Source organism: Spermophilus citellus, assembly GCF_964194105.1.
Source record: "Spermophilus citellus genome assembly, chromosome: 2".
NCBI classification, from domain to species: domain Eukaryota; kingdom Metazoa; phylum Chordata; class Mammalia; order Rodentia; family Sciuridae; genus Spermophilus; species Spermophilus citellus.
The window spans coordinates 44,901,516-44,921,927 of record NC_138183.1 but is presented as its reverse complement, the minus strand read 5'-3'; the positions used below and the strand labels follow the sequence as shown (position 1 = coordinate 44,921,927).

The following is a 20,412-nucleotide window of genomic DNA, read 5'->3' as shown; positions in this document are numbered from 1 at the left end:
TTTAGATTTACAGAGACCAGAACATCTGGTTACCTTCAGATAATAGGAAAATATACAATGCCACTCCTGGTTCTTTTAATTCTATGCATCAACTAAAGCAAAGCATATATACACAGTTATAAGGACTAATTTGCATAAAAGAAACATTTGTCTAAAAAGAGTTGTAAGAATTAGCCCCTAGGAGTTTGAGGTCCACTGCAATGTTTCAGAGAAGAAGGAAAAAGAGAACACATGCCCTGGATAATAAAGACCTCACTCAGGCTGGGGTTGTAACTCTATGGTAGAGCACTTGCTTAGCACAAGTGAGGCACTAGGTTTGATCCTCAACATCACATAAAAATAAATAAAGGTATTGTGCCCATTTACAACTAAAAATAGTTTTTAAAAAAGGACCTCGCTCAACATATAGCATTTCTGCCCCTGCCTGCCTTTTCTTTCCTACAAAAGTACTTTATTCCCTGGATCCCCTAAGATGGAGCTTTGAGGACAGTAGGCCCCACCATCTTTCAAAGTGCTGGACATCCAGTAAACCTGATTCATTTCAACCAACTCTCACCAAATAAAAATTGGTTTTCAAGTGGTGAGCAGCCCAGATCTCAGTCTGATAAAATGGAAAAACAAATTAAATGTCTCAGCAATTTCAAAATGATGACATTAATGTGAGACACAAAGATCATTTTTTTTATGACAAAAGAATTAAAGTTATCTATTTCTCTTCATGGCTGTCCTCACACAACTCTTCACGGTTAATTAGTAAACATGATGCCTCAATTAAGCCTGCATCATTTGAGCATGTGGAAACCACATCTGTTATGATTTTAGATTTTGATATCCTTGTTCTTGATGGTTTCAGCTCTGGAGAAGTGGCATGCAAATATGTGCTGCTGTCTTCTGCACTCTTAGAAAAAGATGTATCTGATACACCTTCTGATGGATGAAAGTAAGACAGGGTTGCCAGCTCTGGGTTGATGGAGTATTGACTGTCATAAGTTTTATAACTGAAAAAAAAAGAACAGATAACAAAAATTGTGTTTAAGTGTGCACATTTGTAACTAATTCAATATAATTCAATTATATTTTATTTATAAGAAATAAAATATAATTGAATTGTAATATAATTGTCCAATGTACTAGTTCATTAATAACAGTATGTAAATGATATAGCTTTTCTTTAATAGTAATCTTATCATATTTAAAGCCTATGTAGATGAAGCATTTTTAAACCTTAAGACTAGAATGTAGAAACCTATTTACTGAAACAATGAAGTTTAATAAGATGGAAATGGTGCTGTATGCTTGCAATTCCAGCTATTTGGGAGGCTGAGGCAGGAGGATAACAAGTTTGGAGCCAGTCTGGGCAACTTAGCAAGACTCTGACTCAAAATACAAAATAAAAATGGCTGGGGTATGGCTCAGTGGTAAAGTGCCCCTGGATTGAATTACCAGTACAACTAAATAAAAGAAAAAATGTTTTTTTTAAATTAAAGAGTAATAAGAAACATGTAAAATGACATGGAATTAGAGGGATTAAATACTTAGCATCAGAGTTTTAATGGACTAAAGAAATATATGTGAAAGACCTAAGCAACCACATTTTACTTGGGACCTCATTTTGCTCTGAAACTTAACCCCTGACCTACTGCAGTCCTAAAGTCAGGAAATACCACAGAAAGCTCTATACAAACAGTTCTCTCGAAAAAAGCCATAGACAGTGACTGCCTAAGATAGACCAAGATATCGAAATATCTGAAATTCCAGACACCCCCCCCACCTAGGTGGGGTGACCAATATCTAAACCAGAAGCCCTTCAGCTTGGCATGTACCCCCCTTGGGACACCCTCATGGTTTAAACCAATCATTTTTAAGAGCATCAACCCCTTGAACTAACCAATAATCCTTTCCAGCTTCTTTCCCGCCACTTGATATGCTAATCATGTTTTAGAGTTGTTTTATGATTTTCCCGGCAGTGTGTGATGATTTGCTAAGAGATGCTACGATGTATGTTAAGTCCCTGCCTTCCCCAAAGAGTGTATAAAACTGCTGCAAACCCTGGGCTCAGGGCCTCTCAGCATCACCAGCTGTTGTGTTTATTGCGAGCTAGCTTGGTCCTCGCGCACACAACAGCTGGTGATGCTGAGAGGCCCTGAGCCCAGGTTTGCAGCAGTTTTATACACTCTTTGGGGAAGGCAGGGACTTAACATACATCGTAGCATCTCTTAGCAAATCATCACACACTGCCGGGAAAATCATAAAACAACTCTAAAACATGATTAGCATATCAAGTGGCGGGAAAGAAGCTGGAAAGGATTATTGGTTAGTTCAAGGGGTTGATGCTCTTAAAAACGATTGGTTTAGCCCCACAAGGGACACTCCACTAAGGCAACCAGCGGCCACCATCTTGGAGAGCTGAAGTATCCACCGCCACTCTCCGACAGATTGCAACAACAAGACAGGTGTGTGTCACTCAGTTCAGCCCCCATACATAGGGGGATTTCGCATAAATTCTCTCCTAGACTTTCAGGGGAAGGGAGTATCACAGTGAGCCTGCATAAAGACTAAGGGAGAATTAGAGGCACCTGACCTTCAACCCCCCCCTCCCATCAGCAGCCAAAACAAAACCTGTCTAGCCAGCGCCGGGGGAGGGGTAAACAAACAGAAAAAATCAAAACCATAGAGAGCCGGGGATCCCAAAAGACAACGGTGTGACCCCGGAGATCCAGGCTGTGTGATTCGCGCGGCCTGCCCCGCGGCTACAGAGGCGTGGCGCTGCAGACAAGGGATTAACTAGCAAGCAGGGAGATAAGTGGTTGCCACGAAGTGGAATCCCGCCAGCCTAGCCCGCACTGACCCCCGGGCTGAGTTCGGGATTTCAGACGGGGAAGGAAGCGGTACAGTTCTATTCACCACAAGGGAAACAAAACAATAGAGTGCCGGGGTTCCCAATAGCCACCCTCCACACCCAACAAACGGCAGGCCCAGAGTACAGTTTGAACTGCCGAGAACCATCACTCAGGGGAAATCTGGTCTAGCAGGAGAAACCAAGACTAGCAGGAGAAACCAGGAGACTAGAGGCAAGGCCCTCGCGACTGAGCAGCTGTAAACTGCAGGCCCGCCGGCGACAGCTCACCCACTGCCCGCGTAACTGGGCGGTAGGAGAACGCCCACCCACTGGCGACTGATCACCTGCTCGCGGCCTGTGATACTGAGCGGCTGGAGACTGCCCGCCTGCCGCGACAGGGAGCTGAAACCAAACAGAGACAGTCCAGTCACACCCCCCCATTAGGGCACCCCGGCAAGGAGACTGGGGCCCGTCATAGCAGAGTAGTGTCATCACTGGAGCTCGGACGTCGGAATTCCTTCCCAGCGGAATCCAAGTTAGCAGGCATAGTTTAACAACACAAAGGAGAGACATCAGAGTAATACAGAAACAAAACAAATCTATAGAAGAGAGCAGAAACACGACAATCAAAAAGAGCTGGAAAGTAACGTGGACAACATGAGAAAACAAGGGAAAAAAGGATTACAAACAATGCAAGACAACCCAATTCTACAGGAGGACATAGAAACATCAGAAACAGGGATAGCGAAAGAACTCAAGGCATACCTAACTCGAATGGAAAGGAATATTAGAGAAGACATGAGACAGCAAGTCCAAGAAATAAAAGTATATTTTGAAAATGAATTAAACAAACAAATTCAAATGGCAAAGAACGAGCTCTACCAGGAGATAGAGATCTTAAAAAAAAATCAAACAATAATCCTAGAATTACAGGAAACTATAAACCAAATTAAAAACTCAAACGAGAATATTACAAATAGACTTGATCAAGTAGAAGTCAGAACATCAGATAATGAAGACAAGGTTTATCAACTTGAAAAGAATATAGTCAACACAGAAAAGATGCTTAAATCCCACGAACAATCTATTCAAGAGATATGGGATGTCATAAAAAAACCAAATCTGAGAGTCATAGGGATAGAAGAAGGCACAGAGTTTCAAACCAAAGGAATGGACAGCATATTAAATGAAATAATTCTAGAAAACTTCCCAGAGATGAAAGATGGAATGGATTGCCAAATCCTGGAAGCCTACAGGACCCCAAACATTCAAAACCATAATAGACCAACTCCAAGACATATAATTATGAAGATAGCCAACGTACAGAACAAGGAGAGAATATTAAAAGCTACGAGAGAAAAGAGGCAGATTACATTCAGGGGTAAACCAATTAGGTTAATGACCGATTTCTCATCACAAACTTTGAAAGCGAGAAGATCCTGGAATAATGTATTTCAAACGCTGAAAAATAATGGATTCCAACCAAGAATACTATATCCAGCAAAATTGAGCTTCAAATTTGACAATGAAATTAAAATCTTTCACGATAAACAAAAGCTAAAAGAATTTGCAGCAAGAAAACCAGCTCTGCAAAGCATTTTGAACAAAACACTACAAGAAGAGGAATGGAAAAATAGTGCCCAAAACTAACAGCAGGAGGTATCTCAGTAAAGGGGGAGAAGAATAACCAAAAAGCAAAACTAGCCAAACTAAAATAAATAAATAAAGAAGCATGACTGGAAGTACAAATCATATCTCAATTGTAACCTTAAATGTTAATGGCCTAAACTCACCAATTAAGAGACATAGGCTAGTAACCTGGATCAAAAAAACAAATCCAACAATATGCTGCCTTCAGGAGACTCATATGATAGGAAAAGACATACACAGGCTGAAAGTAAAAGGTTGGGAAAAATCATACCACTCACATGGCCCTCGGAAGCAAGCAGGAGTGGCCATACTCATATCGAATAAAATCAACTTCAAACCTAAGTTAATCAAGAAGGATAAAGAAGGTCACTATATACTGTTAAAAGGAACCATCCACCAACAAGACATAACAATCATCAATTTGTATGCACCAAACAATGGAGCTGCAACGTTCATAAAACAAACTCTCCTCAAGTTCAAGAGTCAAATAGACCACAACACAATAATTATGGGTGACTTCAACACACCGCTCTCGCCATTAGACAGATCCTCTAGACAAAAGCTGAATAAAGAAACTATAGAACTCAACAGCACAATCAATAACCTAGACTTAACCAACATATATAGAATATATCAACCATCATCAAGTGGGTATACGTTCTTCTCAGCAGCACATGGATCCTACTCAAAGATAGACCATGTATTATGCCATAAGGCAACTCTTAGTAAATATAAAGGTGTGGAGATAATACCATGCACCATATCTGATCATAATGGAATGAAATTGGAAATCAATGATAAAAGAAGGAAGGAAAAATCCTACATAACATGGAAAATGAACAATAAGTTATTGAATGATCAATGGGTTATAGAAGACATAAAGGAGGAGATGAAAAAATTCTTAGAATCAAATGATAACACAGACACAACATACCGGAATCTATGGGACACAATGAAAGCAGTTTTAAGAGGGAAATTCATTTCTTGGAGTTCTTACCTCAAAAAAAGAAAAAACCAACAAATAAATGAACTCACGCAACACCTCAAAAACCTAGAAAAGGAAGAGCAAAACAACAGCAAATGTAGTAGAAGACAAGAAATAATTAAAATTAGAGCAGAAATCAACGAAATTGAAACAAAAGAAACCATTGAAAAAATTGATAAAACTAAAAGTTGGTTCTTTGAAAAAATAAATAAGATAGACAAGCCTTTAGCCATGCTAACAAAAAGAAGAAGAGAGAGAACTCAAATTACTAACATACGGGATGAAAAAGGCAATATCACAACAGACACTACAGAAATACAGAAGATAATTAGAAAGTATTTTGAAACCCTATATTCCAATAAAATAGAAGATAATGAAGATATCGATAAATTTCTTAAGGCATATGATTTGCCCAGATTGAGACAGGAAGACACACACAATTTAAACAGACCAATAACAAAAGAAGAAATAGAAGAAGCCATCAAAAGACTACCAACCAAGAAAAGCCCTGGACCGGATGGGTATACAGCGGAGTTCTACAAAACCTTCAAAGAAGAATTAATACCAATACTTTTCAAGCTATTTGAAGAAATAGAAAAAGAAGGAGCTCTTCCAAATTCATTCTATGAGGCCAACATCACTTTGATCCCAAAACCAGACAAAGATACTTCAAAGAAAGAAAACTACAGACCAATATCTCTAATGAACTTGGATGCAAAAATTCTCAATAAAATTCTGGCGAATCGAATACAAAAACATATTAGAAAACTTGTGCACCATGATCAAGTAGGATTCATTCCTGGGATGCAAGAATGGTTCAATATACGGAAATCAATAAATGCTATTCACCACATCAATAGACTTAAAGACAAGAACCACATGATCATCTCGATGGATGCAGAGAAAGCATTTGACAAAGTACAGCATCCCTTTATGTTCAAAACATTAGAAAAACTAGGGATAACAGGAACTTACCTCAACATTGTAAAAGCTATTTATGCTAAACCTCAGGCTAGCATCATCCTGAACGGAGAAAAACTGAAGGCATTTCCTCTAAAATCTGGAACAAGACAGGGATGCCCTCTATCACCACTTCTATTCAATTTAGTTCTCGAAGTACTAGCCAGAGCAATTAGACAGACGAAAGAAATTAAAGGCATAAAAATAGGAAAAGAAGAAATTAAACTATCACTATTTGCGGATGACATGATAATATACTTAACAGACCCAAAAGAGTCTACAAAGAAGCTGCTAGAGTTAATAAATGAATTCAGCAAAGTGGCAGGTTATAAAATCAACACGCATAAATCAAAGGCATTCCTGTATATCAGCAACAAAACCTCTGAAATGGAAATAAGGAAAACCACTCCATTCACAATATCCTCAAAGAAAATAAGATACTTGGGAATCAACCTAACAAAAGAGGTGAAAGATTTATACAATGAAAACTACAGAACCCTAAAGAGAGAGATAGAAGAAGATCTCAGAAGATGGAAAAATGTACCCTGTTCATGGATAGGCAGAACTAACATCATCAAAATGGCGATATTACCCAAAGTTCTCTACAGGTTTAATGCGATGCCAATCAAAATTCCAATGGCATATCTTGAAGAAATAGACAAAGCAATCATGAAATTCATATGGAAAAACAAAAGACCCAGAATAGCAAAAGCAATTCTAAGCAGGAAGTGTGAATCTGGAGGTATAGCGATACCGGAGGTCAAACTGTACTACAAAGCAATAGTAACAAAAACAGCATGGTACTGGTACCAAAACAGGCAGGTGGACCAATGGTACAGAATAGAAGACACAGAGACTAATCCACAAAGTTACAACTATCTTATATTTGATAAAGGGGCTAAAAGCATGCAATGGAGGAAGGATAGCATCTTCAACAAATGGTGCTGGGAAAATTGGAAATCCATATGCAACAAAATGAAATTGAATCCCTTTCTCTCGCCATCCACAAAAATTAACTCAAAATGGATCAGGGAGCTAGATATCAAATCAGAGACACTGCGTCTGATAGAAGAAAAAGTTGGATACGATTTACATATTGTGGGGTCGGGCTCCAAATTCCTTAATAGGACACCCATAGCCCAAGAGTTAACAACAAGAATAAACAAATGGGACTTACTTAAACTAAAAAGTTTTTTCTCAGCAAGAGAAACAATAAAAGAGGTAAATAGAGAGCCTACATCCTGGGAACAAATTTTTACCCCCCACACCTCCGATAGAGCCCTAATATCCAGAATGTACAAAGAACTCAAAAAATTAAACAATAAGATAACAAATAACCCAATTAACAAATGGGCCAAGGACCTGAACAGACACTTCTCAGAGGAGGACATACAATCAATCAACAAGTACATGAAAAAATGCTCACCATCTCTAGCAATCAGAGAAATGCAAATCAAAACCACCCTAAGATACCATCTCACTCCAGTAAGATTGGCAGCCATTATGAAGTCAAACAACAATAAGTGTTGGCGGGGATGTGGGGAAAAGGGCACACTTGTACACTGCTGGTGGGGCTGCAAAATGGTGAGGCCAATTTGGAAAGCAGTATGGAGATTCCTGGGAAAGCTGGGAATGGATCCACCATTTGACCCAGCTATCGCCCTTCTCGGACTATTCCCTGAGGACCTTAAAAGAGCGCTCTATAGGGATACGGCTGCATCAATGATTATAGCGGCACAATTCACAATAGCTAGACTGTGGAACCAACCTAGATGCCTCTCAATAGATGAATGGATAAAAAAATGTGGCATATATACACAATGGAGTATTATGCAGCACTAAGAAATGACAAAATCATAGAATTTGCAGGGAAATGGATGGCATTAGAACAGATTATGCTAAGTGAAGCTAGCCAAGCCCTAAAAAACAAATGCCAAATGTCTGCTTTGATATAATGAGAACAACTAAGAACAGAACAGGAAGGAAGAACATGAGGAAAAGACTACAGTAAACAAAGACGAATGGGGGGAGAGAAACAGGGAGAGAAGGGAAAGCACATGGAAATGGTAGGAGACCTTCAATGATACATAAAATTATAAGAGGTTATGAGGGGCAAGGGGGAAGGAAAAAGAGGGAGAGAATTGAACAATAGCAGGGGAGGTAGAGAGGGAAGATGGGAGGGGAGGGGAGGGGAGGGGGGATAGTAGGGGATAGGAAAGGTAGCAGAATACAACAGTCACTAATATGGCATTATGTAAAAATGTGAATATGTAACAGATGTGATTCTGCAATCTGTATTTGGGGTGAAAATGGGAGTTCAAAACACAATTTGAGTCAAATGTATGAAAGATGATATATCATGAACTATGTAATGCTTTAAATAATCAATAAAAAAAAAAAACGATTGGTTTAAACCATGAGGGTGTCCCAAGGGGGGTACATGCCAAGCTGAAGGGCTTCTGGTTTAGATATTGGTCACCCCACCTAGGTGGGGGGGGTGTCTGGAATTTCAGATATTTCGATATCTTGGTCTATCTTAGGCAATCACTGTCTGGCTTTTTTTCGAGAGAACTGTTTGTATAGAGCTTTCTGTGGTATTTCCTGACTTTAGGACTGCAGTAGGTCAGGGGTTAAGTTTCAGAGCAAAATGAGGTCCCAAGTAAAATGAGGTTGCTTAGGTCTTTCAATATGATTTGTTAAAAATACAACAATCAAAAGAATTACTGTTAACTGTGAACATGAAGCAATTCTATTAGGATTTTTGAAAATAATCGGTCACACTGAATAAATGAAAATTTAAAAAACAAGCCCCTTATTCAGGTTTTAGTTGATTTTTTTTAAAATTTTAGTTGTAGATGGACACAACATCTTTATTTATTTATTTTTATGTGGAGCTAAGGATCGAACCCAGTGCCCCAGGCTTTCAAGGCAAGTGCTCTGCCACTGAGCTGCAACTCCAGCCCCAGGTTTTAGTTTTTTTTTTTTTTTTTTTTTTTTTTTTTATGAGAAAGAACAAATGGATAAACTTCAAAGTACAAATGAGACAGAGGATCTGCTTTTCCTAAGAGTATCAGGCAAGGCTTGCTTTGGTGAAAAATGTTAGACCCTAAGAAAATCTGCTATTAAGGGAAAATACATATTCCTTGTAAGTTCCTTGCTTAGCTTCTGGATGGTCATTTTAAGTGATAGCTGCTATTTTAAGAAAAATTTCCCTTTCCCGCCCAAAGGGACTTTCTGAGAAAGGCTCACCACTCCTTCATATCAACCCCACCCTTAACCACCTATATTATGACCCACCTGGCTCTCCTCCCTGAACGTGCCCCATAAAAGTCCCAGAACTCAAGCCTGTGTTGCCTCTCTCCATCTATGAAGAGATGGCCTTTATTTTTCAGCTCTGACAAATTCTCCTATGTATCTCTGCCTGGTCTCCATCTTTCATTTCTGGCTCGCCCATCTCTCAGTTCCTTGCTTTCTTTTCATCCCTATTGCTGACGATTTAAAATATTGGGGAAAAGTTCAAGTAGGATGATGCCTGAGATGGCCCCCTGCTCCTTGGGAATAGAGGAAATGGAGTCACACTGAAAGACTGACAGCTCCATTATTCAGGCATTACAATATGCTAACAATTTACCCAGGACAGGAGGGACTGAGCTTGACAGCATGCATCGGTTATAAACACTGCAGAGGTTGGTGGGCTTACCTTAGCTGCTTCAGTTTGTACAGTGTGGCACTACAGAATGCCAAGAGAGCGACAAATAGGAAAAGGGTCATCAATGAGATACCCAGCATTAATTTGATCTTGATATCCTCTAGATCGTCTGATTTGCTTATTTTTGTAGTGTTGACATCATATTCTGACAGGAAAGAAAAAAAAAAGGCAATGGAGAAGAGTGGATTCTTGATGTTTTCCTGGAGATTGAGGATGGTAGAAGATGCAGAGAAGCCCCACGCCACCGTCAGTGTCCACTGCTCATTCTCCTACCACAGGCAATGCAGAGAGAAGGCTACTTCCCACGCCAAGCACTCCTTCCTCTTTACCCTTCACAGCACTCTTGGAGGAGCTGTCCTTAGCTCCATTTTACAGGATCTCAGCAGTTCATGAATTTTCCCCTTGCACACAGCTAGTAAGTGGCAGAGTCTGACTTTAAACCCAGGTTACCAGATGTCAAAATGTGTATGTAGCAGACTTTCTCCCTGACTTTCCTAGAAACCAGTTAAAGTAATTGATCATCTCTGTAGAGGTGACTATTAATATGATCAATGTACACACAAGGCACCAGTGTTTCAGAAGAAGAGGGTGATGTTCTGTTGTTGCAACATGTACTGGTTGTTCTTTGAAATAAAAGGATGGTGTGTTCAGGCTCTCTCCATGAGGTTTAAGGGCTAAGCTTGCCTTTAATTACTGAGATGACTAAATCTAGTGTACTTGACATTGCATCGAGAAATGCAGACATTTTTTTAACTTTCTAAAATAAGTTAAATCAAAAAGTGATGCCTGGATCCAGAGACATGAAGAAAGTTATTAAAACTAGTAATAAAAATGCCTCTTTACTTCTAGATCTGACCTTATCCTGAATATTCATCTGACTTAATAAACTTGGTTATCACTTCCTTTTTTCACAGTTCCTCCCACCCCCATTCCAAATGGTCCAAAGATCTTTCTTTTATGTAATAGTTAATAAGCAATAACAAATTCCCATGTCTGAGCTCTCTGATAAAACTTAAAATGGTCAAAGTGTGATCTTCTTCCTTGTGGAAGGAGATGTAGAGAGCAGTCAATGGCTGTTAGCTGACTCTGAGACCAATTGTTTGGAGAATAATCCAACAAATTGTTAAAATGGAAAATTCTCCTAAGTTGCTTTTCTGCCTCCTTAAAGAGTCATTCTAAAGAGGCTTGTTCATAGTGCATTTATCAAGGTCATGTTCAGAACCAGAGAAGAGTTTGGAATTCCTAATCACTGAAATAGCCAGTTATAGGTGTGGGTAGGTTTTTGCTCTAAGCCTCAGTTTCTTTCTCTATAAAATGGAGATAAATCCAACTTCATGGAGTTGCTGTGAGGATTGACATAATAATGCAGCTAAAGCACCAGAATACCCTTTGTGTGCTCAGCAAATGACAGAAAATCAATCAAGCCACATTTAATCACTTCAGTTAAAGAAACAATAAAGCGTTTCTAAAATGACCCAGCATTAATGATCCCTGTGGATAGCATTTCAAAACAAAAAAGACTCACTCCATTTTCTTGAAGCACCACAAGGCAAATGGCAACATTCTTCAAATAATTCAGTACAGAACTGGTGTAACAGGTCTTGGATATATCACCAGATATATTTCTTTTTCCATCATTTTTTGTAGGACAGGCATTTGGGGGAAAATTAACACATTGCTTTTTCATGAAAGTGTCCATTCAAATTAGGAGTTGTTTTAAAAATGCAATTACTCCATTAAGATAAAGTGTATTCAGCAACAGGAACTCACATTCATTACTGGTGAGAGTGTGCCATAGTACAGCCACTCTGGAGGACAGTTTGGTAGTTTCTTACAAAGCTAACGTGTGTATTATATTTTGATGATGGGCACATGAAATTATGCATTTTTCAAAACCCAAAGAACTGTAAAATACAAAGTGTGAACCTTAATGTAAACTATGGACTTTAGCCAATTGTACTCTTATTTCATAAATTTTAACAAATGTGACACACCCATGCAAGATGTTAATAATAGGGGAAAATAAAGAGGCATAGGATGTGGGACCCCTATGTACTTTAAGTTAAATTTTTCCCTAATCCTAAAATTCCTCTGTAATTAAAGCTTTTCTTTTTCTTTCTTTCTTTTCTTTTTTCTATTTTTTTTTTTTGAAAAAAAGACTGCCTTATCTGTATTTCCACTCACCTACTACTCTATTTTGTTTCTCTGGGTCAGGAATAGAAGCTATGAAGCATTCGTCTGCAAATTGGTAACTGAAGAATAATATTCAGGAATCATTACTCTTCTAAAACAGGAAATGTCCTCTTTCATGTGATGTTGGCCACCAGGACACCCTCCTGCCTGCACTACACTTTCCTAGGAAAATAGTATCACCAAGGGACAATAAACATGTGAGTATTTATGTATCTATTAACTGAAGTACTCTTCTTACCTGGAATTGGTTGAAATAATTGATCTCTATCATCCATGCTCACTGTTGTTCCATTTATAGCTGTTAAAACAATAAATTGATGGTCATGGCAAATAAAATTCTCTAGGTAAAATTAATATATGTGTATGATCATGTGTTTACAGAGGATGTAGGTCCTGTTCTCAATATTCATGGTAATTATGTTCTGCACAGTAAACAGCAGAATAACTCTGGCTTGAAGAAAGCTTACCCACTACATACATTTTCTCCATTAGACACATCACTGCCTTCTTGCATTAAAGAAAATTAACCAGCTAGTTTAACACCACACTTGGGGGCCAGCTGAAGGGATGACTGAGTGTACTTATCAGGACATTAAAAATATATGAAGTTCTGCTGATGTCTAAATGGCCTTGAAGATGCTGAAAGCATTGATTTTGAGTGACAAAGGTATCATGGTGAGTAGATGATACAGAGTATAAATACAGAATGCACAAACAGTGAGGCTTGACTGAATATTGTATATATTTCACATTTAGCATGCATGTATATCTGTGTGGTACATGTATATATACATAACTACATGTGCACATACATACATTTATTTATACATGCATGCATATACTGATTTGGACAGGTATGCATATATATTTATGATACATATAAATTTTGTGCATGTATATATCTTGATAAATATTTTGCATGTTTACAAGCATTTCTGTATGTTTATGTGCACCCTGTTGCAAACACTAGAGGGCCTATATTGTGCAAGAACCTTATTTAAAAGTTTTAATCATGAATTAAATTGAATAACTAGATTTTAACATCTATATGAGAATAAGCCTTTGGGGGAGTGGATTAAAAACTCTCTTTAGCACCTCTCTGGGTTTGTTTGGCATCTGCTATTACATATGGTAACAAAACATTGACTTATTCTTATCACTGTACGTATTTAGACTAATCATGGCTTTCTTATACAAGATTTTAGAGAACCAAATATTTTTTCCCAGCTGCCTATGATATGAATTTACCTCTAGCTAACATTGTCCAAAAATCTGGAACATTTGGAGTTGTTTCTGTAGGGAAAAAAATGATAAGTAAGAATACATTGTCTTAAATTAGACACCTAGTTCAAGACTTTAGAGTAGACCTATCCTGTATTTTACAAATATTTCTTAAGGAACAATAATCTTGGCAGAAAAGTAAAGTGGTGGTGTTGATTTTGTAAACTTTCACTCAAAATCCCTTTTCCTTTAATAATTTAGGAAGCCTGTATCATTGACTCTATCATATATATATTATTCCTCAAGCAGGTAGATTTTTACATTATTATTAAGTTACATTTAAATATATCTAATACATTGATATGTGTATAAACAAAAACTCAGATATATATGTAAATATTTTAAGTTGGTAAATCTTTTCTTTTATACAATATAAATATACGTTCATTTAGCAGTATGTAATTTATGTAGATACAAACATAACACTTTTTGAAAATAAAATTTATAAAAATCCCAGTACCTACTCCTTGCCAGAAACATCTGAAATTTGACTCAAGACATTTACCACTTAAAAGATTTTATAGTGACTTTAAAATGTAGTAGTATAAATTCTTTAAGCATGCTATTCCTTTACATAATGCTCAGAGTGGTGAATATTATAATTTTAAATCATATGACATGATCCAGATATGAATACAATATAGTAGTTTTAATACTTGGCCTTTTGCGACGAAAGTGTTTTTCTTCAGTTGTTATCCTGGCAATTTTACCTAGGAAGAGAGATAAAGAATTATCAATATATGAAAATATTGGATAAACATCTACGATATTAAGTATATTTTGAAGCAAAAATACAACACAGACAAGGAGAGAGAAGAGATGAAAGAGAAAGATGAAGTTTTCCTGAAATAACTTACAGAGGAGAAAGGACCAGGCACTGAAGAATAAGATTTGGGGATGATGGGCTGTCTGAGGCGAGGTTAATATGCCTATAACTTGAGAGAGAGAAAAAGCAAGGCCCAGGGGGCCAGGCTCCTCTGGAGGTCTGGGAGATCACTGGCTAAGACACTTGATTTCAAAGGTCAAGGCACAACCTTAAAATGACAGCTGCAGTCCAGAGCAGCCTGGTTGTTGTTCAATGTGATTACATGAAGAGGAGGCACCAAGAGTGTCCTTGTCAATTGGAAACAGTTTGGAATGTAAGGATTTGGGATTGCACATTGGATCGGCAGGCCTCATTCAGCACCCATCTCAGTCTATAATGTGTCTGTCTGGAGGTACATCACTGAGACAGGTGTGGGAACAATTGAGACTGGAGGCCCACTTCCCCCATGTAGTTGGCAATCCTAGTTAACTGCTGAATGCAGGAGGAGCCAGTGCAAGTTCCATATGGAGTTCAGACCTTCCCAGGAGTGGGGAGTGAACAGAGAGGCAGAATGAATCCAGACTGAGCCCACAAACCCCTTTCAGGTATCCTGCTGACAAGGAAGGATGCAAAGGGAAACCCATTACTAGAGTTGATGCTGACTCAGGGGAGACTCAAATGAATGCTAAGGAATCTTTAAACTCTGCTAGACAATCATTTTCTTCTTCTTGGGAGAGGAGCATCTGGTGGCACCAGCTCATTCCCTTTCTCTGCCAGCACTGGGGACTCTACTTCAGCCAGTGATCTTCAAATTTATCAGGGAGATCTCCATTGCCTCCAGGGACTCTCCTCTAGGGCATCCCTCCCATGACAGAGTGTCTCCTCTATCACAATCCCCTTGAACACTGCAGGAATTCCTTATCCCTATCCAACTTTTGTGACAGTCCCTTGGGGGCCTGGATTGTGGGGATACAATTTAGTTTTGGATAGCTTTTTCTTGTTGCCTGTGGCTCTCAATAGCACACATCCTGAGGAGTTGTGAGGTACCTGCACTGCTTGAGAGATGGGTATCTGGTTCTTATCCCACATACTTCAAGATGTTTGCTATGCACAAGCCAGGTTCCTATAAGGGAGTATCTAATTAATGTTTGCCTCAGATATGTCACTGTCTCACAAAGAATTTGGAATTGCTCAGAAATATTCCATGATTGCCAATGCCTAATTATAATTGGGCAATTTTCAGTCTGGGTTTTCCCAGTGTTGAAACTGCCATAGCCAGGATCCTTCTCTCCTCTCTGTTGAAGGCTTTTGAAGGTCTACAAAGTAGAAAGGAGCAAAAATGTAGGTTGAAGAAAGTTGCATCATTTCCTAGAATCCTCAATTCAGTTATTTGATTTTCCTTTCCCTGCAGACCCAAAATATGAGGTTTAGAATTGTAAGAGCATCTCTGCCTTTTGAAATTTTCAGGGCAATGGACCTGAGCCTTAAGGATATAGAGTGGGAGGAAGAATGAGAAAAACCTAAAGGATAACCCAGAAGTAGCTGGATCTATGCATCATAGCATCTACTTTAGAGGGAGAATTTTAGTCTGTTTAGGAACAAAGACTTCTTTCCTACACACCAGTGTCTTGTGGTGCTTTAAGAGCTTTCACATGTTCAATAGTGCCTTTCAGGACTTACGGTGCTTTACAGCAAATCTCAGACCGGTTGTTGCTGTGACATTTATTTCAGATTCTGTACCATTTGGATTTTTTGTGGTGAACACGTCTGAAAACATAAAATCAAAAATCTTCATTAAATTTTTTCTCACAGGAATTTTTTCTTTAAAACACATTCACTAATTTTATAAAATAGTTGAGTCATTTTTCATCTTCAAGAAAGATAGTAAGAAAGGAAGGAAGGATGGATGAGGGGAGGAATACACAGGGCACAGTAATACACTGCAGGAATCCCAGCTACTTGGGAGACTGAGGTGTGAGAATTACATTTCGAGGTCAACATGTGCTACTTAATGAGATCGTGTTTCAACATAAATCAAACAGGAATGGAAAATTAGCTCAGTGATAGAGCACCTGCTTCACATTTACAAGGCCCTGCGTTCAATCCCAAGAATTGCAAAAAACAAAAACAAAATGAAAGTGGGCCAGGGTCAAACAGAAAATTCATTTAAAAAAGTCAAACTAGTATGCTTAAGCTGAATGTCTTTAAGAAACAATTATTGAGGAAATTCTTGGGAAAAAATATGTTGTTACAGAAGAGATGCCAAAATAAATTTGTACACATGCAATATAATCATTGTTTGTGATATTATCAAAAAAACAAGGAAGAAACATTCATTTGTATCTTCTGTGAGACTATGAAACACTTCAGCTTAAAAACCAAGTGGATCAACAACAAATAAGGTCTCCCACATATACTTCCATTTACCCATGAACATAAAGAATGCTATCCTAAGTGTCATTGTCAGGTTGGTTACAGTTCAAAGCTAATGAACATATTCACTCAACCAAGGGGTAAAAATAATTTAGGGCAAAATTGCAAACTGAACATATATAAACATGTGTTTCTTCTTTCCAAAATATCATGGATGACAGAAAATTTTGAGCACACATAAATACATGTGCATGTTTACATAATGTATTAATTTCTTTAAGCACATAACATGAAAAAGATAGTACCATTAACATACATAATTTGTTATAAAATTTCTGAGGTGGATCTATGGGGGAAAATCACAGGCCAACATTCATATTATGAGTTAGAAAAATTAAAAAATTGAAATACTTTGGTATTTTCGTGCAGAGAATTCAGATAAAGAACAATAAATAGAGCAACAATGGACCCAATTTCACATGACAATGGGATCATATTAAATATGAGACTCACATAAGGAGAGAATCAGTGTTAGATAATCAGCTCTTCTCTTTGAAAAGTATGTCTTAACATATATTATGCCACATTAAAAAATCATTAGATTTAAGTTAAAAACAAAAGTTGGAAATTATTATAAAAAGTTAGGAAAATATAACATCTTGGATTGTATAAAGCCTGTCTAAGCAAGACAGAAAATGCAGGAATTATAAGGGAATTAACATAATTGATTTTATAAAACTCAAAATTTTCTCTATGATACTCAATTTTGAAGATAAGCAGTAGACTGGGAGAAAATTGTTAATACTTTTATCATAGAAACAAGGTTAATATACTATGTATAGAAAGAGCCCTTGCAAATCAATGAAAATCCATACTAAGAAAAATGGACAAGATATTAACAGGTTAAGTCACAGATGTGTAAATTAAAAATACCAACTAAGGATCAAGAAAAATACCAATCACACAAATAATTAGAGTGCAAATTACAAAAGCAAATATATTTGTCACTTATCTCACCAAATATTATAATTGTTGTTATTCATTGTGGAGAATTTTGGGGATGTAAACTGGTGAATAATTTTTTGCAGAGCAATTTGGGGTAAATACCAATATTTAAAAAGATAAGATATTTATATTCAACAATTTCAGTATATAGCTTTTAGCCAAAGAGAAATATAATCAAGAATATTAGAGGGAATTGAACATAATCTAAGTGTTCTCTAATGAGATAACTGATATATTAATGAACATCATTTTATTGAATACTGTGTATCCATTAAAAATAATGAGGTAGATGTTAAAAGAGCCAAAACTTATTAAAATAAAAAAGTACTTTGTATAAGCTCATTTGTGTTTTGTGTATATTATGTATAAAATTTCAGAGTTTTTAAAATCAAAGTAATTGTCAATTAGTTGCCAATTGTCAAATTGATTTATAGATCCTGTTTGGTACAAAAAGAGGTACATCCTGAAGAGGATGTATTTGAACTTTTCTGTTCTGCATATCTATATGCAGAGGTGTTCCAGAGGTCACCTAGAACTACTCCTTCCTCTGTTCCTGCTATCACACCTCTGTGATTAGGGATGTATTTTCACCTACAGAAGAGGGATACTGATTAATAAAAGAGAAAACAATAGTACAACTTATTGATTATAATTTCGAAAGCACTGGAATGTATATACAAACACACACACACACACACACACACACACACACACATATATATATATATATATATATATATATATATATATCTTAATTATTTTTTCTGTTGTTCTTTGGTTAATGTTAATAAGGATCCCATAATAATTAAATTTGATCTTAGTCTTTAGTTTTAGTAATAATTTCTTATGAACTTTTTACTTTTTAGAATAGTACACCTTGTAACAAATTTCGGAAAGTAAATCCATATAAAGGAATAGTGAGTTATAAGACTGAATTTCAATGGAACTTTCAAACATCTAGAGTAATGTTGTTATAGGTTGAATTGTGTCCACCCTTCCCAGCCCCTCCGAAAAAAGCTTATGTTGAAGTCTTAACTCCTGGTACCTCACAATGTAGCCTTATTTGGAAACAGCTTTGTTGCAGATGTAATTAAGATGAAGACAACTGCAGTAGCGTGAGCTCTTACTCAGATGGCTGATGTCCTTACAAGGAGGAGGAAGTGTGGACACAGAGGCATAGGAAGAACACCCTGTGAAGAGGGTAAGGCAGAGACTGAAGAGAGACTTCCTTCCACAAGCCAAGGCACACCTGGGCTGCAGAAGCTGGAAGAAAGGAAGGATCCTCCCCCTCATGGCTTTGGGGAGAGCCTTTACTTGATCCACTAATATTTGGATTTTGGACTTCCAGCCTCCAGAACTGTGAGAGAAGAGATTTCCACTGTTTTGAGCCTATGAGTACTCACTGTGGTACTTTGTTTCACAAGCCTTATGGAACCAACACACCCCTTTGGATACATTTTGCTTAACTAACCATCAAATGAGGTAAGTAGCCACAATGCTGTGATGAACCACAGTCATTAGAATAATCTCCAGGAGAACCCTGCTAAAGTTTCAACATCTCAGGAAATAAACTGTAGGAAAATAAGGATTTCATTTTAGATGCTGAAAAGTGTATATGGTAAATCAGAATTTAAGAAGTAGGCAACCAAAAGATTATGGGCATTTAGAAAGGAGAGTTAAGGTAAATCAAAGCTGTTAAAATCTATTGTTGTTGCAGCTTTTTTTATACAATGCTATTAACTTAAAAGTCTTACATTGTTTTATATCTTTGTAATAATTGCCAGTTTTCTCATTAGCAGGAGTACTATCCATATGTATTTCTTCTTCATGTTGTATAAAAGGAATACTTTCAGCATTGTTTGCTTCATCACTTATGGAAATATTATTATCCATATTTTCATCTTCTTTATAATAATCTTCATCAGAAGAATTCACTTCAGGAAGCTCTAAAAAACATACAAAACACCATGGATCAGAAATATGTTGCTTTCCTTTGCAACTTTCTACTTTCCACCTCAATGTTTCATAAACAATTTGAGTAAGTGATTTAAAATCTAAGTAATGCCATGTCCCCCGATAAACTTTACACCATCCTGTACAAAACTGCCACATACCAGTGTTCCATGGTCAAGGGTCATCCTTCACATTTACCATTCTGTAATATTTGAAAGGTCTACTCACCTTCCATGTTTGCTTTTAGGTTGCTAATCCCTGAGGGAAAAAACCCAGATAAAAAAATAAAAAATATAAAACTCATTGGGAAATTGTTGTGATTTATCCAGCGATCTGTGACTTCTCCTCAGATCTTCCTTCCTGTGTCACAGGAGGTCTTAAGACTAAGTAGGACATTATGATATCACTGCCCGTGGGAGTCACAATGCTGGGGAGCGTTCCCCAGAGCTTTGTGACTCGATCTCCATACTATTTCATCTTTGGCACTAAAATGGGTTTTAGTATTTTTTTTCCAAATAAACCATTATGAGAGTTTCTCTGAAAGTTAATAAATAATGGTTTCAAGAAATAATGTTAATTATTGGTTTCTGGGTTTTAAAGAATCATTGATATTCTATGTAGCAAAACTAAAAGTGACCATTTTGGTTTTAATACAATTA

The 20,412-nt window shown here is 37.3% G+C and overlaps 1 protein-coding gene across 1 annotated transcript; it reads right to left on the bottom strand.

The window, feature by feature from the left end:
- Positions 1-706: 706 nt before the first annotated feature.
- EQTN (equatorin) lies at positions 707-19,988 on the bottom strand (the record flags this gene model as incomplete). Its single annotated transcript, XM_081280196.1, has 8 exons — positions 707-998; positions 10,135-10,288; positions 12,575-12,634; positions 13,585-13,629; positions 14,274-14,327; positions 16,103-16,189; positions 19,555-19,746; positions 19,982-19,988. 8 exons carry the CDS (start codon positions 19,986-19,988, stop codon positions 707-709), a joined length of 891 nt encoding a protein of 296 aa, XP_081136322.1.
- Between the last annotated feature and the right edge of the window lie 424 nt (positions 19,989-20,412).